At 40.2% G+C, this 22,084-nt stretch overlaps 2 protein-coding genes across 2 annotated transcripts in view; one reads left to right on the top strand and one right to left on the bottom strand.

Annotated features, from left to right (window-relative positions):
• The window catches only part of LOC109033178 (uncharacterized), a 95,227-nt gene that overhangs the window by 65,058 nt on the left and 8,085 nt on the right, over positions 1-22,084 (bottom strand).
• LOC109033180 (uncharacterized) lies at positions 373-7,427 on the top strand. The gene is made up of 3 exons (XM_019045660.2): positions 373-509; positions 1,162-1,410; positions 4,752-7,427. Exons 2-3 carry the CDS (start codon positions 1,163-1,165, stop codon positions 5,341-5,343), a joined length of 840 nt encoding a protein of 279 aa, XP_018901205.2. The 5' UTR covers positions 373-509; position 1,162; the 3' UTR covers positions 5,344-7,427.

The following is a 22,084-nucleotide window of genomic DNA, read 5'->3' on the forward strand; positions in this document are numbered from 1 at the left end:
TTCCGTGCCACAGTTTCCAAAAAAAAAAAAAAAAATACGATTTACTTACGGATAAAAAAGGGAAAAGACCTCACACTATGCGCATCGCTTGACTCACCTCCTTCACGAGGATACGATTGCCAAATTTGAAGTAAACACCTGCACAAATTTTTTCTCGTAAGAGGGGTGACCGTAATTATCGCATTCATCCTCAGAATTGAAGAATAAATGAAAATAAGTTATGTATCGTGAAGGAAATTTTATGACTGCACTGGAGGGAAAAAGCTCAATTTAGCATTGCACGTTAATGTGTGAACAGTTTTTCTGGAAAATTCAGAAAATATGGATTTGCGATAAGAAATTTGGCAGTCGTCCTCCTTATTTTTCTAACCTCCAGCCTGCACATTGCACGAGATCGCAAGTTGTGCCTGTATAAAAAGGCCGCGCCTTTGGACCCTCTAAACTCCTCTACTCCTTTTGCAAGAGATCTGTAAAACAGGTCAGGCGAGCCTGGGTTTTCACGTTGAAAAGTGAGTACGTGTATTGTGTTCGTAATTACTTATCATTACTATTGTGCGACTTTCAAAACCAGCATTCCTTTGAAACATGAAGTTTTGAATACAAGCTGTAGATTAATTTTAAATGACCATTTTCTCAGAACATTTTTCTGAAATGTATAAGTTTTGATGCGGTTTATTTTAATTTTAGTCCAATATAAAGGAAATAATGTCCAGCGAGTGCAAGTTAAGAAAAAGAGATTTTAAGTTCTAACCCACCCATAGATTCAAGATAAAAAAAAAAGGAAATGATTTCACTCCGTATTATTACTGATTGAGGGTGTTTCACCAACTCTTTTTGTTATTATGACTTTAGAAAATCAACGAAAAGTTAAGCTCAAAATATTCTTGACTAAATTATTTTAGAAACTTTGGTTTCGTTCCTTTTTTTATGAAGTAAGTTAGATTCAATTCGCAATGAAGCTATTTATAAATTCTTCGCTGATTTACCTCCTTATGGTCTCTAATTATCCAAAATTTGTACAGATCCCAATCTGTACAAATTATACGATAATACAGTTGTCTGTAAAACTGCGCCTGACAGCGGTCGGTATCCGATTTTGAAGCATTTATTTACTTGCTAAATACAATTATGTGCACAATTTTATCATCGTCCCTCTTTTAGGATGAGAGGCAGAAAAAAATCTACCATTTTCCATCATGCGGTTAAAATTTTCTTCCTTTTGAACTGTGTGATGGCGGTCAGCTGCAGTAAGCGAACCTCTTTTGGGACACTTGGGACGATTCAATTTGAGGCTGGAGATACGATCCTCGTCCCTTGTATTCCAGTGGCCGGACGTTTCACTTTTCCCTACCACGCTTATTTTGCCGTTTCTGATGAGAAACTCTTTAGCGTGCAAGCATCAAAATGGAAGTAAGTGCAAAGCTTGACTTGAATCAATAAATTGGCTTGAGCAACGAGAGTCCAGATTACTCTTAGGAAGGCACTGATTGGTCAATCGATGAAGGCCAAATGGGCCCGTTCCAAATTTTTTTTTTTTGACCAAAATAAGAATTGTGGAAATATGATTAAGGAGATATGAATAATTGATAAGAAATCGGTAAAAAATTGACCATTTTTACGGCAACCAACGCTTTCGGGGTGATACTGCGTATAGAGCATAGCGACGGTGTAAGTCGGCAATCACATAACTCGGTTTGCGACGTCGCAGACTTCTTGTCATACTTTATCTTTTAAATGGAAAACTACTCAACGGCAATTCTTTAAAACTGTCATGATTTTTCTTCTCAATTCGAAGAAAATTCTGCAAAAACTTCAAGAAATAATGTCGATTTGTTCTCTTTTAAAAAAATGACGTACAGGCGGAGATTTTCAGACACCGCAAACGAGTTATGTGATTGCCGACTTTCACCGTCGATAGGTAATTTCGAGAAGAAGAATTACTTTTGTTTTACAATCCTCCGAGCAAAACTTAAAATGGCCACCGTCAAGTTACACAGTTCCTCAAATAGGAAAAAACGATCAAAATACTTTTTCTTAAGGAAGAAAGCGAGGATGTCTGATGGACGGCATTTGTTGAGTTGTTCCTATATGATAGAGTCTCTGCGACATGTTACAGCGGCCATTTTCAGTTTTGCGTGGAGCTTTGAAACTAGGGTGACCTGTGTCTGTACTAAAATATTCATTTGTCGTATATTACTTTTTGAAGCGCAGGCAACTCAAAAATAAGGAAATTTCTAATGCAAGAGTGAATTTTCAACTTTTTCAATGTGCTAATCGTGATTATAAAGCTAATCTCTATCAGCAACAGATTCTTGTTTTTACTGTGGCAAAAGTTTTTAATAGACCCACCATAGCAGTGTTCAATGTGTTTTCCTTTATGGAAGTCACAGGGCTAAGTAGTCAATGGAGATCAAAAACACAATAGGGTAACGCATTAATTTGACACCCTACAACGCGATGACTAAAATGAGCAAAACGGTCGCTAAACTATTTCTGCGAAATGTTAATTTCCCTTTTTTCATCTCCACCCCTCTTATACTTGCATCAACCATCTATAGCATTCAGATTCCATTTGGATTTTTTTTCAATTTTCCGGCTGTTTCCTTCTTTCGCGTCTAAGCTCAGCTGTTAGAGGCTGACGAAGTCGTTGAAAACCCTGTTAATGACGTGGCGACGTGGCGCGCCGTCGCGTCGAGGGGAAGACCGGGGATAACGTTATAACGACATAACGTCATAACGACATAACGTTATAACGTCATTTCGACGACATCATCGGGTGCTGACGAGGTCATGGAGACCAGAACTTCAGGGGTCAATATTTTGGATAGGGATGGACCGATTTTGAAGGTTTTGACATCCAATGTTACGAAGAAGACTTGGATTCGAGTTAGATGGAATAACCGTTCGGCACCAGTTGCTCTTTGAATAGGAACAACAAACAACTCGGGATAGAACTCAAATTACGACATTTTTGGAGATGGAATTTAGAATGCATTGATCGAAAGAGAGAAAATTACAGATTTACAAGATTTAAAAATAGTCACTAAAGGATGTTCCAAAAGGGCGAAAAAAGGGCACTACGTACTAGTGCGGGTCAAGATGGAAATGGACCTAGATTTTGGGGCAGCGCAAGCTTTTATAGACTTGCTGACGTCACAGGTGGTGAGACAACAAGTCTACACGCTATTGGCTGGCTATAATCAGTGGAGCTATCAGTTGCAAGTTCAGTAATTAAATTAATGGGTGATTATAGGTGATGGCTGGGAGATAGGAATGAAAAGACAAAAATGAACGAAATCCAGCCATCCCTAATGAGTGTTCTGAAGTGAAATAAGAAAATTGAAAGTTTAAGGGACAAATATGAGAAGGTGTTGACATCCTCAAAGGTCAAAACTGTACATCCTTTCCGAATTTGATTGATTAATAATTCGGAAATTGTGACGGGAACCCCGATTTTCAATGACAAGAACTAGAAACAAGACGTCCCTTTCAGTATCCGAGAAGATCTGGAGGGGCTTCAGGATGCTGATTCGGATTGCTTGTGGTCGATTCCCTATTCGTCCTCACGGTTCCAGACTTCATCCCCTCCAAAATGACTGAGAATGAAGCCTGGTATGCTGCCGCGCTAAGGAAGAACGGCGTATAAGCCTTCAGACGTTGCCAAATTTCCTTCGATAATAACAGAGTTTACTAGGAAAACTCTTAATATTATTTTCTAAAATTGTTAGACAATTACGTACGCAATTTGATTTAAAATATCTGAAAATTTCAAGGGAGAATATACTTAATGGACCACTAGACAAGGTACGAATTTCAGCATTCTGACACATGTCTCTGAACCAAAATTTCACGTAAAACACGACACGCTCAACGAAAATTACCGAAATTAACTCCTTACGAAGATATTTAATGGTTCTTGATGCGTGAATTCAAACCACCCGCTCATGAAAACTCAATGCTCTCCGTGATTCACATCGCGCGCTAAAAGTTATCATGACAGTCTCAGCGATATACAAATCTGGCTACCTCAATCTTGACGCTTTGGCTCAGCTATAGCAAATTGCTTATAATTTGAACAAAACCTGGTGGGAAATGAACATTGCTCAATAGAGAAGCTTGCTGAAACTGTTGTAGTGCGCGATTTGACTCACGTAGAGCTTTGAGTTTCTTGTGAGCGGGCAGTTCAAATTCCTCGTACCCAATGTAAAATAAAAACGTTGATACCTTCGTTAGTAGTTGGTTTCAGTAATTTTCGTTGTGTGAATCGTTTTCTACGTGAAATTCTGGTTAAGAAACATGTATCAGATCGCTTAAATTCGTACCTTGTCTAGTGGTCCATTGCGTCAAAAATACATGTTTTATCAAGAGTGATTCGGCAACTCTCGAATGTTCATACGGCGTTCCTCCTTATTAGCACGGCAGTATGGATGGTCTGGAACATCGTACAGCGATAGCCTGAGTGCAAAACCAAGTGTCTCCGTTTGCGGCGTTGCAGATTTCCTGTCATACTTTATTTTTTCCTTGGAAAACTGGACAACGTGATGTTTTGAAAGCTTCCTTCATTTTTCCTCTGTCAAAGGAATATTCTCAATGAACTTCCAGCAGTAAAGTTAGCTAGTAAAAATAAAATTGGAGGAGAGATTTTGGAACACCGCAAACAGGATACAAGGTTTCTTTTTTTGAACATCGAAACATAATTATGCTTTAGCAGATGTAGCGTCAACTTGTTTACAGTTTTGAGCTTGTTCCAGCGAAACGAGGCCTATTATAGTTAAGCGAGGTGACTTAAAGGACGACAAGAAACTGCTCAAAGCAAAGGTGGTAAAGCCAGACCTCTCGAGTAATAGAGAGCTCTTGGACCTGAACGCGAAAGCAATCCCTCTCGCTTATAGGATGACCAAAACGGATCTACCTTACAATTTGTTCAATTGCAACTGCAGACATTACTGCGATTTCCTCACCTATGGCAAAACCTACGGGACTTATTTAAACCCTGGCTATCTACCCATGAGCAAAAGGTGCCCTCTAAATGCCATCAAAATACGCGATGGTAAGTTTAAGTTCCAACTCGAGGACAAGAAACATCGCACATATAACTTACACGGGCCTAGGTGGCTAGGTCCTAAGGAGGATCATGTTCTCAAGGTCGAGCACCCTGAACACACCTCAACCGCGGATAAGTTGCGGCACGATCCGGATTCCGTTCTCAAGGTCAAGGAACACCATGAACACACCTCAACCGCGGATAATAAGTTGCGGCACGATCCGGAATCCGTTCTCAGGGGTAAGGGTAAGGTGCGGGGTCATCAGACTCTGCATGACCTATTCAAAGAATCTCACTAAGATCCAGGCTCAGATCAAGGTTAGTAAGACGAAGATATGCTCCTCTATAACAAACCATTCAAAATTGATAAAATGCTCAGTTGCGTCTAGAGTGCCTGTATACGGGAGAGTATTGCCATCTTTGTGCCGCTCTCTGCTTGGTTCATCAGTTTTAGGCTTTCATGGAGCTTCTAAGTTGGCCCAATGTAAACAAGCCCGACAGAGGAACACATCGTCACCTTCCAGGCAAAGTATCACAAGCGACGTTCTTGCGGCGTTGTTCAAGCGGCGTTTCTTGAGCGACGTTTAAAAATTTCCGCCGCCATTTTATTTCTTTACTGAGAAATTGTTGGTTGAATCTGTTTGGAAATTTCACTAAATTTTATCGGCAGCACAAAGAAAATTCAGTGAAATTTTTGGACAGCTTCGTTGAACAATTTCTCAATAAAGAAATAAAATGGCGGCGGAAATTTTTAAACGTCGCATGGCGCTTGTGATACTTTGCCTGGAAGGTGACGACATATTATCGGCTGGGATATGAATGATAATCACACTCAAAGCTTAATTTCCTGCAAAAATATTAATCAAAGTTCGATCAGAACTCAATTCAGATGTTGGATATAAACAAATTCTATCACATCCAAAATCACGTATAGAGCTTTGTAGAACTTTGTCGCCATCTTGTTTGTTTACATCGGGTCAAACTAGGAGCGGAGGGGCGAGGGTTTCTTTACATTGGGCCAACTTTGGGGCTCCATGATAGCCGACCAATCAGAGAGCGGCACACTTTTCCTATGGTAAAAGGATTGAGATGGCAGTACTCTCCCGTATACACAGGTACTCTAGTCGATTTTTTTTTTTTTAGTTTTGGCGGGAAGTTTGAAAAAGGGTTCCGATTCTGCGATACTCGATTCTCATTGGCCCGCTTTTCTCCAGGTCTGTACCATCGTTTAGTGTGCCCGTGTCATGGCCAGCACTGACTTCTTCGACAAACGTTTGGCTCGGTTGAAGAAGTTAGTGCTGGGCGTGACGTGGGCACTTAATAGTTGGTCAGCACATGGCGAAAATCGGGCCAATCCGGATCCAATTTTGCAGAATTGGGATCCTGTTTCAAACATAGCGCCAAGACTGGAAAAAAAATCTATGCAACTGAGCGTTTTGTCGATTTTGGATGCTGGCATTGGGGAGTAGTATGCTTTCGTCCTAAATACTCGGGCCAGTTCTTGAAACTTGCGGGCCGATTATTGTAATTTTGTGTTTGTTGGTCGGACATTGATGACAAAGGTTATGGCGGAGCGTGATTGGTCGGTTATGTCTTATCGCTGCTTTGTCGTGCTTTTGTCACTTTGCTTTGTCAGGTGGAATGGCCGACATACAGTCGGAAACTCAAGAGGTCCCTTTATCTTGTCATGGGATCCATCGGACAAAGGCACGACAAAGCAGCGATAAGACATAACCGACCAATCACGCTCCGTCATTTTGGCTGAGTTTATCAGAAAGGAACCAACAACCAACACACATTTTCGAGAAAATTGAGTTAGGAATGTTTATGAGTTTTACGAGCCTTATATTTTCACCTGCGAAAAACTGAAAGTCAAAAATCAAAAGCAAAAAATTGTGACAGGATTAAAGTTTATTTTTTACATTGAGCTTAAAGCAAGAATAAAACTTCAAACCTCTTTTTCTCAGTTTCAAATTAATATGGATAAAAAAAATATATAATAATTAATAATAAATATAATAATTAATAATATAATAATTATAAATAAAATAATAATTAATAATAATATAATAATTATAATTATAATATTATAATTAATTATATTATTATTAATAATTATGTTGTTCCTTTCAGATGAGCGCGGTCCATTTAACCTATGTCATCTATGTCCGCCCAACGAACACAAAATTTTCCAAAAACCAAAAATCTTTTTTAAATTTAGTATGTATTATAGTAGATTAGATTGTGAAGATGAAGAACAGGCTCTACATATTTTTTATCACGTCCCTCTTCCCCTAGAAGATTACTTTGTGAAGTCTTTCATCTGACATTATTATATTGTTTTCCTTTAAATAAATGAAATTATTACCCGAAAATTTGGTAAAGCTGATTATTAATAATTCGTTTTAGCTGAACAATGCAATGCACTAACGAGTTTTAATAGGGTTGATCGAACTGTTAGAGATGTGCCAATGTATTAGAATCCGCTTAAAATGCACGCAACTTTTTTTTAAAAAAATTCATTTCTCGTTTTAGATCCGTCCAATTAAATTTGGTAACTAAGGGACCGTTCAAGGATTGACGCAAGACATTTTGGCCAACAACATAGACATCACCCTCGTTTTTAATAAATTAACGGAAAAAGCCTGGAAAGTTATCGAAACAAATATTTTCATTGGAAAAGATCAGTATTCAACGAAGCAGTGTTGCATGCCAGTATGAGCTTACTTCTCCTTCCCTTCATTAAACCCCGGTAGGCAAGTTAAGATACCCTCCCCCTTAAGTAGCCTAAAGTACCCTACATAATACTTTTACGGCCCCTAAGTGCTCCATTTCTGTCCCCAAAGTATATTAGGAAACATCTCGCGCATCTTTGACTAAAAACGTGGAGTATTACGTGATCCGCGTAAGAGGTACCCATAACATCCAGCCAACAATGACTGGAGATGACTCGCATGGTCAAGCCTCAATGAATTTCCAAAGCATATCGCTCGAGGATGACCCTCTGGAGACTGATCGTCATATGAGCCCCCCCCCCCCTTCTTAAACGTGGTTTTTCTTTTTCAATTACGTCAACTTCGCTCCGGACACAACTTTCTGCAATTGCACGCAAGAGCGCGCTCCGAGGGGCTTAGAGCGAGCCGAAACACGAAAAAAATGATAACAAAGCGAAGAAAGGGACTAAGGAATAAAAAATAGCATCCGATCGAGCCAAGCCATCGCAGATGCCAGATTCATCGCTTAAAATCTAAATCCTATGTCCACTGCTTATTTTGAGAGTAGGTATCCAATTGTTTTCTCTGTAGGATATGGAACATTTGTGGAAAAACAATTATTCGGACAACGATTGAGTCTTTGTTGTTTGTTAGCTCGGAAATTGGAAATTTTTCAAGAAACGAAAAGAACTGAGTAAAATCGAAAATTTGGCGGTGAAAGGAATAGTTAGAGGATTACTTCCCATGAGCAGGCACCGTAAAGAGCAAGTTCATCGGATGCTGAAGAGAGATCGACAGGTCAACGGTGATGCTTCAGTAGCGTGGCGTGAATTGCGATTGATCGATTGTTATGCCATTTAAACCTATGGTAAAGAATCGATTATAAAATCGTTCGCTGCGTACACCCTGTTTATCGATCTTTTCCATTGGTTTAAATGGCATAACAATCGATATATCGCAAAGCACGCCACGCCACTGTGATGCTTCAATTGTTCTGATTGATTAAATATATGTGACTTAAAACTCTTGAGTTTAATGTTTAATGTTGGAGTCGGGGAGAAGCCGTTTTATTAAACTGATGGTTTTAAAGATTTCGTTTCTGAAAAGATTCTACACTCTGTTCTACATGAAACATATTTTTTAGTCTTTCAGCTGTTAAACAGAAATATCTAGCTTCTTGAACTCTTTACATTTTTGGGTTCAAGGAGTCGCACACCTTGCATTCCTCACAGAATCCTCCTCTTAACTTGGTCCTGTGTTAAGATCGAGTCGGAGGTAAAGTAGCTTTTACAATTTAGTCAGTTCGAGTCATTTTTGCACGGTGCTTTCGTTGAAATAATTTTTTCTTATGATTTCCAACAGCAAAAATCGGTGGGCTGCGGAGAATCAAAACAATCATGCAAATTTGTTTTTTATTCAAGCCGTTCGACCGAAAAGCTTATTATTTTAGCCTGGTTTAAAGTTTCAAAATGTATACACGTGGCCAAGAAGTTGGATGTAATCCTCATTTTTTTTTTTTTTTTTTTTTTTTAATCCTTAGAAAAAGTTTTTTGAACCTTTCAGAAAGTCGAAAAATTCAGAAGTTTCGGACTTACGCCTTTGTATCGGACACCGATTCGGCCGTACCTTTTCTCTCGTTCCGTCGAATTGGAAAACGGGAAAACGCTCCGATCGGCAACGCGGGGAGGAAGTTCCTGTTATCGAGGAGAAAAGAAAAGTATCCATTTAAACTATGAGAAGCGGTGAAAAAACGCGCGTGGTTACCGGGCATTAAAGCCGATCCTTGCGCGCTAAATTTAAATCACTCGGAGGGATTTTTTCTCGCAGCTATTTGCTTATTCAAGAGTTTTTTCCGTCCTCGCCAGGCTTTTCCTTTCCCGCCGAGAGCGGTGCCCCCATCCCCCCCCCCCCCGGGGGGGGAGCGGTGGGCTAATCTCAGCTAATGCGTGTTCACGGTCCGTCATGGGGACGTTGCAGGCGCGCGGGTCCGTTTCGGATCTGCTTAACTTACTCCGAGCATGAACCGAGCGTCTACTCTTCTTTTCAGCACACTTTTCTCATCGTTGCCGGCAGAAGCGCCCAATTGCGGATTTAGATTCGAAGGACTCATTTAAGAGACCCATAGGACCGTACTGCCGTGATAGCGAAGAGAGCAGTAAGCATAGAGAAAAAAAATGAGGTGTTTGCATTTCAGGCATCTTGGAATTTTTTGATGACTTGATGACGTAGGTGGGTACAGTTGGGTACAGCGACGTCCCCTTCACGCTGTACCCACCTACGTCATCAAGTCATCAAAAAATTCTAAGATGCCCGAAATGCAAACACCTCTTTTTTTTCTCTAGGTGCAGTAAGTGCAAAAGTGAAGTTTTGAGAAAACAGGCTCAGAAGCTTCTGACCGGAAAATTTTATTGAAGGAAGCCTCGGCTCCTTGTCGAATTGCCACTAAATGTCCGAAAGACTCCTAGAAATCGGTTTGGATGATTAAAAATCGACTGATTTTATTTCAATTACATAAATAAGGCATTTTTCATTTTCATGCTAGGTTATTGTTAGGCAAAACAACCGTAGGTGCTATCTTCTGCATGCTTTCATGGTTGCGTTTTGGACACACAACAAACGCATTTTCAAGTTAGGAATTGTCAGAGGAGGACGGCACTTTACTTGAAAGCACTATTTTCATTGGCTCTCTGGAAAAACAATGTCACTCACTGCTGTCTTGCCTAAAACTACGTCATTTTTTACGCATTGCGGTAAATACCAAAGGAACGTAAACGTAAGTGTCTTTACAAGGACTGTATGGTAATAATTTGTGAGTCGATTTTTAACTGGTCAAAAGAATATGTCTTCACACTTCAAACATTTTTGGCAACGTGCTCGCCTTGCATAATAGGCCCTCAATGGGTACTTCTTAAATTTGCTGTACAAAAGTCTAGGTGCTCCCCCAGAGAAATGTTCGTAGTATAAGAGCTTGTTAGCTCGAGGCCCCTCAAAATCCATGTTTTCGGATCCACATGTGACCAAGTTTATTCATTGATAGGTGCACTTATTTTGTGATAGTTCAAACTCTAAGTTCTGAGAAAAATTTCAATGTTCTGCGAGGGGCTGTGAGTTATAGTAGCTGAAATGTAAAATAGTAGACAATGTGCACTTGGCAACGGCGCATTTGGTCTTTCCTCGAAATGAAAATCAACGCAAAGAAATGCATTGATGTCCACGGAAGAACGTCCATCTACATCGCTGTTTGAGATACAGCAATGAACTGAACAGAACATTAACTCCATAGAATTGCTTTGTTGCCAATATTCTTATCAGAAATGCGTATTTAAATGGACCGCAACACAGGGCTGGAAATTAGTAACACAAATGTTTGTTTTTGCATCAGAATTTCAAGAGATATACCTTGCGTCAAGTGTCAGTAGGTACTTTTAAAATTTTCAAATTCACTGCATGACTGAAACAATTGTTTTTCATGGTCGTTAATCTCTACTTCATTGAAAAAACATATGGCAGAATTTACCAGACTTATGTTTAATTCTATCATGAGTTTACTTACTGTTTAACACAGTAAAGTTGTAGGGTAAGGATATTTGGACATCTGGTAACAATTAGCATAACTCTGGTGATTGCGGTTGAAGTATTTGCTACCAAAAAGTCTACTGGTGATTACCACACTCATATCACTGTATTGTAAACCATAATTGGACCGCGTTAAACAGAAAGGAACCAAGCCACATCAGCTATTTCCAAATTGAATTGGGCAATTTAATTTTTTACACGAAAACGGTTGTGCGAATTTTCGTGCGAATTTCAGTTGATTTTCTCCACAGTACGAAGCAAATTCCTTCGAATTTTCAAAGGAATCCACACAAACTTTCCCTCGTGAAAAATTGAATTGCCCAGTTAAATTTGGCAATAGCGTTTGTGGCTTGGTTCCTCTCTCTTAAACGCGGTCCAATTTTTTTCGGAGCTAAGTTAATGTCGAGTTGTCTTACAAGAATATTATATTCTTGGCGTGTTGAATTTATTTAAATTACTTTATCCACCATGTTCTGAAGAGAGGAATATAGTTCTCATAATGGGCCTGTTGCATGCAAGAGATACAGACTTGCGAATAGACTTTTCAGAGGTTAAATGACACGAAAATTACGATGGTCACATTAAAAAAGTCTGAAATACACTCCTTACTGCGCAATTTGCGTTGTTAGGAACGCGCTTTTTCAAATTTCCCGCGTCTGGGGGCAGTTCTCTAACGGAAACAATTAACGGCAACTCGCGGCTATTTCCGGTCAACTAAAACTAACAACATAACCTAAAAATCGGAGCTCGTGATATCGTGAAATGAAATGTAGGAGGATTGCGTTGGATATTTAAAAGTTGATCGATTTGGTTAGCGCATAAAGCGTATATGGACAACTATAAGAGATCACGTTGGGTTTGTAAACAAACTGAAGGAAAAAATCACAACAACAACAACAACGACTCGGCATCTTCCGGAAATCACCGAGCCCGCCGTTTGCTCGTTTCCGGTGATTAGAAAACTGCCCCCAGACGCGGGAAATTTGAAAAAGCGCGTTCCTAATAACGCAAATTGCGCAGTAAGGAGTGTATTTCAGACTTTTTTAATGTGACCATCGTAATTTTCGTGTCATTTAACCTTTAAAAAGTTTATTCGCGCGGCTGTATCTCTTGCATGCAACAGGCCCATTAACGTAGAAATCTATCGTTCCGAAAAGTTTCATACCATCAAATTCATCAATATAAAAGGATTGTTTGCTGAGTATAGCTGATCTCTCTTAAACTTTGAATACTGTTTATCAATCTTACACAAATTTCATAAAGACTGATGCGTATCACTGAGAACGGACAAAGTACTTTCAAGATGACCGTTTTTGCCGTAATAAATGACAGTGTCAGCAGTTGTTGTTCATCTTGGAACCTAACGAGCACTCGCGTTACCACGCGAGCAACATCACACTTCCCGGTTGCCAAATCTGTGGGGAAATGGCATTTTCCCCCACGGATCAGTGTGTAGTGGGGATTGTAAGTTAGTGCGGCGAAGGTGGACTGATGGTATCGTGCTTTGCGGGAGTCGCTTGACCCGTGCACTGCGCTACTCAGACGAGCAAAACCGCATAACTACAAGGCAGATCCTCTGAAGATACGCGCTTTTGCTGGCAACTGTAGTGCGCATCTCCGTTTGGGAGCTGAGAGGGCAACTTACGGTCTTTAAATCGTTACGGTCATAAAGTCGCATCACGCGGCGGACCTTACCGTGGCCGTGGCCTGTGCCGTGCCGTGGCGTGCTTTGCGATATATCGATTGATCTACCATTTAAACGTAGGTAAAAGGATCGATAAACAGGGTGTTCGCAACGAACATCTTAATAATCGATCTTTTACTATAGCTCCAAATGGGGAAATATCGATAATCGATCATCGACGCCTCGCTACTGTTGCCGTGCCGTAGTGGGAGGCCCTAACCCCCGATTGGGGCCGCACACTATTTGAGGAAATGATCTTCAAGGCCTTAGTAAGGAGAAATGGGTTTTTTTGCACATTGGAGTTACAGCCTTCAACCGAGTAGGCTTTTGGTAGGTAAAATTGTTCAAAAATTACGTTGAATATGTCGGAGGCAATTAGTCAAATCAGGCATTTTATCAAATGCCTAGGCCGGTAGGCAAATTTTGATAGTTTACGGAATTGTGTAAATTTATGGCGACGAGTTCACGGCTTTTCAGTATTTTGGGAAGAATAAGTCTTCAAATCCGTGAACCCACCTAGCTCCTTCCTTCTCAAATGCCTCTCGCACATGTAAATGTTGAAATTTTAAAAATTCTATGTTTTGTGACATGCAGAAAATTTCAAGATAAATGTGTGTTCAGGAACTAAAAATAGTTTAAAATACTATTGGATGCTGCATATGTTTACAGAGAATTCTTTTTCACAGAACCAGGAGTAACGAATTATTTTTTCTAAAATTAGGAAATTAAGAAATTAATCCAAATTTCAATATAAGAAAGAGTATTTGACTATTTGCCTAGGCGTTTGACAAAATGCCTGATTTTACTATTTGCCTTCGACAAATACACCAAAATCAATAACTCGCAATGTCCAATAAACGCATTACTGTAATCGCACATTTTCAGATTCGCTGTGTGGATAAGTAGTTGCTTGCAGTAGCCGCAATTTGATTTGTAGAGAAAAAAAAGGAAACCTGATCTGAATTTAAAAAAACAATTTCGCAAATTCGTATTCTATGTTCAGTTTCAATCGTGCGTTTAAAAGCGTTTTCTTTTTTTCGTTTGTTAAAGATTTAGGTATTTTTCGGTAACAGGGCGTATGAGATTCCCAATGCTCCTAAGATTGTGCGACGAAGTTCTCTAGTTGGAAGTAACTTATCCGACAGTTCTGCTATAAACTTTTCCATGAATCTGCTCCGAGTTTTTCTCACTATTGCAAGGAACTTAGTAGACTGCGAATGAATTTCATCTGCTGCAAACGCTGTAAAAAATTGCACAATCTTAGCAGCATTGTCAACCTCAAACATTCTCTTACAATAAAAGTCTCCAATTGTAATACTGTGTGAAAGCAATGTATCATTCCGCTAGAATACCTATATTAAGAGAGTATGGCCACTGGGTCCCATGGAGAAGCTTAGGACCTAAAAATGGCGGTGCTTTGTTTTGGTTTTTGAGGATGGGAGGGGGGTCATTGCCAACTTTTGACGGTTATCACCAACCGCACTTGCTGCCAACCTTATTACATCTAAGATCATTTTTCTCAAAAATTGCACACGATTAGCCTTAAAAATATGTAAAAAAGTCGCAATAGTGCGTTTGGGTAAAGTTCTCGTTACGATAAGCAAAGACAACTACATTTTGAATCATTTTGCATTACATTAACTTTATGGTGTCCGCCATTTTTGGGTCCTAAGGGCTCCATTCAGCCTAAGATGGCTGAGCCAATCAGAGGTGGTAACTTCAGTGGCCATACTCTCTCAATATAGGTAATCTACATTCCGCCATCTTGATTTTAAATTGATACCTAAATGTCCACAAAAACGTCGTTTCTCGTTTTTCTTTTTATTTTGTATAAAAAATAAGTTATTGGATGCAATAGACAATTTTCAAGTTTCATGGTGAGATAGTTAGTTCCAAGATGCCTCAATGACCTCTTGTATGAAAATCGGTCAGCGCAAGTGCCCGGATCACACGGAAGAGGGCGCTCTGGACGGGGACCGGTTGAACTGAACTGGTTTTCGCAGACGCACGCCTCGCTTTAGCGGACCAAGTTCCATTCATGTTACGGCGAATCTTGGCAAGTTCACAGAAATTATTCGTTCATTACGAACCCGCCCATGCTTGTCGGGTAGCAAGCTCCAATTTGCTTTCTTATATTGATATGTGTTGGAAAAATACGCAAATATTGCACGAATCGGCAACATGCGCTTGCACCTGCACTCTCGATCTTGCAGGCCAACGAACGGGGTTACGAATTTTACTGGTCTGCAAGCGAACAGTGCAGACGAAGTCCTGAATCCGATTTAAAGCCGCCGCATACATTCAAGTCCTTAAAAGGACCACAACAAGTACGCACTTGCGTGAAGCGGAAGACTGAGGGGCACCAAAATTTTCCACATTCGCTAAATTGATTTAATATCTCAGAAAAGCCCTCCTCATTTATCTTCTTCTCCTTACTCCATCTCTTCCCATCTCTTTTTTTCTTACGTACATAAAAACCGCTCCCACAGCGTTCGCGCTCGCTGTCCCTGGCCCTGGCACCGAGCCGCTGAAGTTCACTATCTTCCCATATTCCTTCAGGGAGTCAGCATTCCCTTAAATCCCCTAAACCTATCGCTAACCTTTCACTGAGCGTCCCCTTCGTCCTCGCCTACCAGGAGGAATCCAATCAAGCATCTTCTTCAGCAGCCTCTCTTCAGCCATCTTGTTAGAATGACCATACCTGACAAGCTCTTTAGTCATGACGTGGAATACGATGTCATTTTCGACTCCCGTGATGTGACGCCCTCTATCATTGCGGACTCGATCGCTTCTAGGACTTCCAGCCGAGTGTCTCCAGAAATCCATCTCCATTGCTCTTTGTTTGAGCCCGTATCAGACGATCAAACTTGAGGCTTCAAATAGGTTCATCGATGCCTTTCCTGGCCCTCTCATTGGCCAGCGATTTAAGTCGGCGCAATCGATGAGTCTCTTTGAAGCCTCTACTTTGATCGTCTGATACGAGCTATACATTGCGTCCGATTCTTCAGCTTCCAAACTTCGCATCCGTGCGATAAAATACTTTCGACTTCGTTGTGAATCCTCCTCTTGTTCTCTGGAAATCCGATGAGTTTCTTCTTCTTCTTCCTCCCCTCTCTTCTTCTCCCTCTCCCTTCCATCCTCTAACTTCGGTTTCCCTTCTTCTCCGTCATGATCTTCCACTCTTCCATTTTTTCCCTCCCGTTATTTCTTCAGCTTCCCGCCGTTTAATGGTCGTGAGGGGGGGGGGGGGGGGGGGGGGGGGGCAAATTCGCTTCATTCGTGGGTGACATAATACCCGCGCGGCTTACATTTGAAATTTGATGCACATATAGTTTGAGCACGTAACAGATACCTCAAGTTTACGTGCAAACAAGTGTCAGCGTCCAACAACGTTAGTACTTACGTGATTTATAGCAAGTTACTCATCGATCTCTTTTGACGAAAGTGTAATGCAACATGATACGCAAGTTTCACGGTGAGACTTCACATTGTAACTTTTATGTTATAAAAATATATAAATGTCTGTGTACGACGGTCACGTCTCTTTCTCAGTGACTTTAATGCCAGATTAAGAAAATAGCCTTCACCTCCAGTATTTTGAAAAGATCCAACCCTTACACCAAAACAGATACTTTGAGAGTCAGAAATACTTTTCCGACAGTAATATTTCATACTTAAGTATATTTAAAATCAAACGCTAATAAGTGCACATAAAGAACTCACTCGCATATCCCCAGTGACTTTGACGCTACAGTAAGTATACAGGCATTACCTCCAGTGTGGCAGAGATCCGAACCGCACATCGAAACGGATAATCTGAGTCAAAAATACTTTGACGACGGTAATATTTCATCACATAAGTCTATTTAACGCTAAATTTTGCAAATCATGAGCTTATTCGAATCCCCAGTGACTTTGATGCAAGATTAAAAACAGCCGGTATACAGTGAAGATCCAAACCTCACACCAAAACAGATACTTTGAGTGTCACAAGTACTTTGCTGACAATAATATGTCATCACACAAGTGTATTTAAAATCAAACCCTAATTGGTGCGCATCAATAATTCAACCTAATCTCCAGTGACTTCAACGCCAGTTTAAGAAAACAGCCAATTTCTTCAGTCTATGATAGGGAATCTATAAACAAACGCTTTCGCAAGAAAAAATACGTACGATTTCAATCGTTTTAAAGCTTTTGTTTTCTCCTCTTTTTCTTAAACTACGAACAAAAAATCTTTAAATCGATGTAAATTTTACACAAGAAACATGTGTAACAGTTTGCGAAATCGTTTGTTTAAGTAAGTTAAGTCTTCTTACATATCTGTCTCAGTGAATCTGCCTTCCAGCCACTGGAAATGAGTTCTACACGGACACAATCTATTTAAAAAGAGCAAGATGCGAACAACGAAAGTTAAGAAATGGGTTTTAGACATTGTTGATGCGACCGACGTGATTTTCGCACATTTTTTACCTGTAACATAAGGTCAGGCAGTTTGACTATATCTCTCGTGTACAACGGATCCATATTCCGGTGAAAATGACGCTTATGAGACTTTCCCGGCAGGAACCAGTATGGAGTCCAGTTCATAAGGACAGAACTCTTTTAGAAAAAGAAATAACCTCCGCACAGTGGAACGAGTCTTTGGAAGAAGTCGGACAAAATTTTTCTCACAATAATTGTACAATTTTACATTTAACTCGTCACAATTTCAATATTTAGGGGTGCTCTATAGAGGAAATTTTACGAGGAAACCAATGAAACTACTTCTATAACATTAAAATTTCATATTAATGTAGTTATACGCTTTTAAAGTTTTTAAATCATGTCCGACCTCTCCGATCGATTCGATCCACTTTGCGCCGGAGCGTACACGGAGAAAAATAGAACCGCACTAAGCACTAACTTTGCTTTAATGTCCGCCGGATGTGTGAAGTGCAGGAAAAGATGTCGCCCAGTAGAGGAAGTATGCGAAAGTACATGAGGAATGTGCTGAGGACAGTCGCCGGCTGTACCCAAGCGCGGATTGGAACAGTGGCGTGGCGTGAATTGCGATGTATCGAACGTTCTGCCATTTAAACTTATGGTAAAGAATCGATTATTAAGGTGTTCGCTGCGAACACCCTGTCTATCGGTTCTTTTCCATAGGTTTAAATGGTATAACAATCGATATACCGCAAAGCACGCTACGCCACTGGATTGGAAGGGTGAAGTAAAATCATCATCCGCCGCATGTGCTGAGGTGCAGATTCTGGTGCTCAGCGCGGCTCTATTTTTCTGCGTGTACCCTCACTCGTGCAAAAATCACTGAAGCGTACACTATTTGCGTGGCGCGATCACCGTCCGCACATAGACCCTGGAAAACCACTAAAAACGAGGAGGGAGCTATAAAGCTATTAGAGTTGATAATTCAATAAATCAGACCAGAAAAACGACGAGGAAGAGGCGGTGGCTCTCGAGACAGCGATAGAACTGCGCAGACTCGAAGGCGTAGAGCACGGGCTCAGGCGCGAGCGGGTGCGAGCACATCTCCCAAAATTGCCCGGAATACTGAAGGGGCTCCGGTCGCAATTGCTCCCATCAAACGGGCCTTGTTGCCGCCTCGGGTGAGAAATCATCGGTGTTCCGTGCTAAAACAATGTAAACTAGGGTAGTGGGTGTGAGACCCGGCAATTCCGACTGAAATATTAAGCGCCGATTGTTGATTGTCGATCGCCGATACGCGTGGAATATCCTCGTCCGCTACCACGTTGTCAATCGAGTGCTAAAATTTGTTTACTCATGACGTATGAGAAACACCCCGTTTAGGCTAACGCCGAGTCAAACGGGAGATCTTGCGTGTCTTCTTTGCCACAAATTGAGCCACTTTGAGAACAAAAATTAGGTAATATGAACCTTGGAGCGGTGTTCTGAATTTCTCGCACAATGCGAGAAGTTGCTAACCTCAGCTGGAGCAAAAAAGAAAGAAAGAAGAAAAAAAAAACAGAAAAGAACCTTATTACGTCTTTAAAATGGCTCAAAATCACGACGAGTGCATCAGGAAAGTCTGAAATACACTCCGCGTAAGTAATTTCTGTGTTTTCTTTTTTTTTTTCTTTTTTTTTTTTAGGCCTCCCACTTCAAAAACGACACTACGGCACAGGTGAACATTTTCTAAGAGAAGTCGTCCCATCTAACCCTCGCATTTTAGGATGCTACACAATATTCAACATGGCTGACGCTTGCCGCGCGAAATTTTTTCGGTAAAATAAGATTTTGGTAGCGCTAAACAAGAATCGTTCCGAAACAAACTCGAAGGGACCTTCTAAAATAAATACCCAACTTCATGTCAATTTATTATTTGTCGGCTATGAGAGTTTCCATAATTTTTGTGTTTTAAGCTCATTGTTCGCAAGATCAAAAAAATGAGCTTACATTTTCTGGAAGCTGCGGTTGACTTATTCACGCTAAAAAGGATTGAGTGAAAATGAAATTTATCAAAAGGAACTGTGTGCGCAGGTTTGCATGTCACATAGTTCCTTTTGATTTTAATCATTTTCATACTTTTGTAAATGAGAAAAACGTACAATTTTCACTCGAGAGCTTTCTTAGGACTACATATTCCTAAGCTATCCGTCTATCGCAGATCGGACCAAATCAAAACAAAGCAAGGCAAGGCAACGCGGCACGTTGTCTAGCGTCTCACATTTTTTGTTGTTTTGTTTCAATCGGTCGATGAATCAAAATGGCCCACTAAACGAATTCTCACGGCTCATTGTTTGCGATCCGACCTCCTACCCTGAGCGTTGTCCTTAGCGATTGTGGGAGATCTCTTTCGGAAACCGTATTTTCACCGCGGTTCGATTCAATTTCTGCAATTAATTGTAACACAAAAACAATAGCCGCTGAGCTCGACGGGAAAAATTAAGCCCGATTTTTCCCGTTCATCGGACCCAAATTGTTCAGGAACTTAACTCTGTCACAGGAAATGACAGGGTGGGACTCCAACTCCCAGAGGTCAAAAAATCACGGAGGCGCACATCTGACGACCTGGTCATTTGATCTTCCTGACTATGTCTCTTGTTCCGAGAGGATGGACTGCTTATTTATTACTTGTCTTCTTGTGCTGACACAAAATCTCAATGCTCGACTAGTATTCCAAGTAAGCCTAATTACATCGAGATAACGAATTTGATCAAAATACTGCTATGTATTTCTATTTTTATTTTTTCCCCGAGTTTCGCCACCGCTAAGCACTTTGAGAGGCACACTAAAGTTGCCGAAATGTTCATATCGGTGAAACAGAGTTTTCTGAACTTATAGCGTCCATATTAACAACGTTTGAGAATTTTAGACCGCATGGGGAACCCTTTTTTTAGGGTTGTTTGCCGTCTACTCCATGCCCTTCCATTAAGAACCTTTCTGAATAAACTGCCTTGCTATATCATTGAAAGTTTACTCCCAACATTTTTTATATTACATTTTACTGTTATTAATCACGTCATTTTTGTGATTTTTTTTTTTTGGCGCTACCTCCAATTAGGAAAAATTTTTCTCCTAATATAAATGGGAGGTGAAGGTGAGAGTTCTCGGAGAAGTATGTGATCGGAGCACGTTGACCAAATGGATGGAAAGAGACTAGCGAATATTTGTATGACCGGAAAAACATGAGGGAAAACCTGGAGGACCGCTGAAGAAATGGGCACAAAGCTGGCTCTCTTCTCCTGAGATCTTATTGCTGTTTTTTATAGATTTGACAAGTTCTTTATTTTAACTGATTGTTTATTTTTCTTTTTATATTATTTATGATGTAATGTGCTCGGTATCTGATGGCCTGACAAACAGGGCGATGCCCTAGTGGTTTGAAGAGGACAGAGAAGAAGAAGAAGAAGAGGAAAGAGGAGATACGTTACTATAAATGTCCCCTAAACATACATCTTCCTGAATTCATAAAGTCAATCCTAAATTGAGGACACTTGTTAAATGTCGTTGCAGATTTCTTGCAAAAAACAAACACACGTGCGTTGAGTTCGCACGCTGGAGTAAACAACCAGTAATTAAAGTACTTTTTATGGGGATTTTAGTCACGAAGTCCCATGCCGAAGTTTCAAAAAAAAAAAAGAAAAAAAAAAAACTTATTACCTAGGCATAAAAAAGGAAAACAGATCTCACGGTATGCGCATCCCATGAATCACCGCCTTTGTAATTTCGGAAAATATGGATTCGTGATAAGAAATTTTGCAGTCATCCTCTACATTTTCCAGACTTCGTGACTGCACACTGCACGGGAATGCAAGTTCTGTCTGTATAAAAAGGCCTCGCCTTTGGATCACTCCTCTACTTGTTTTGCAAGTGTTCTGTAAGGTATGTCGAGCAAGCCAGATTTCTTACATTGAAAAGTGAGCACGTGTATTGTGTACGTAATTACGTATCATCACTAATATTTCTTTCAAAGCTAGCATCTGCATGTAATACGTGAAGTTCTGAATTAAAGTTGTGGATTAATTTTAAAAAAAACCTTTTTAAAAAGAGGGGACTGCAGTAATTTTTAAATAAATTAAGGACTAAATCGCTTATGTTTGTATGGTGTAATTAAATCAAAATTTTGTCTAAAGTATAGAGTAAAAAGTTAATATCAGGTTTCGGGATACGTAGGTTAGTATTAAATGTACGTCTGCTCCTAGTTGTGACACCCCGCACTTATAACCCAAGTTTTCCCCTCCTCCCCGTCGATTTCCTTAGCCATAGCCTACAATTAGCCTTCATATAGCCTCAGATCGAAGTGTAAAGAAAGTAGAAATACCACGATTCGAAGAGCCATTATTACATGTTGCAGAGAAAAAAAGACTCTAGACCGACGTCTGTAATTGATGGTTGAATTCAAAGCCACCGTGTACTTATCGGCTGTTAGTTAATTGATTTATCGCACTGTGGACCACTCGTTGTGTATCCACCATTGCATTGATGCATGTTTGCGATATCGGGAGTGAAAAATGCTGTAAGCTATAGTCTGAAGGAAAAGTCAAATGCAAATTAAAAATTTGTATGAGAAACTCGTATCAGAATATTGATAACGTACGGTAATGG

This window comes from Bemisia tabaci, chromosome 1, assembly GCF_918797505.1.
Source record: "Bemisia tabaci chromosome 1, PGI_BMITA_v3".
Lineage (NCBI taxonomy): Eukaryota > Metazoa > Arthropoda > Insecta > Hemiptera > Aleyrodidae > Bemisia > Bemisia tabaci.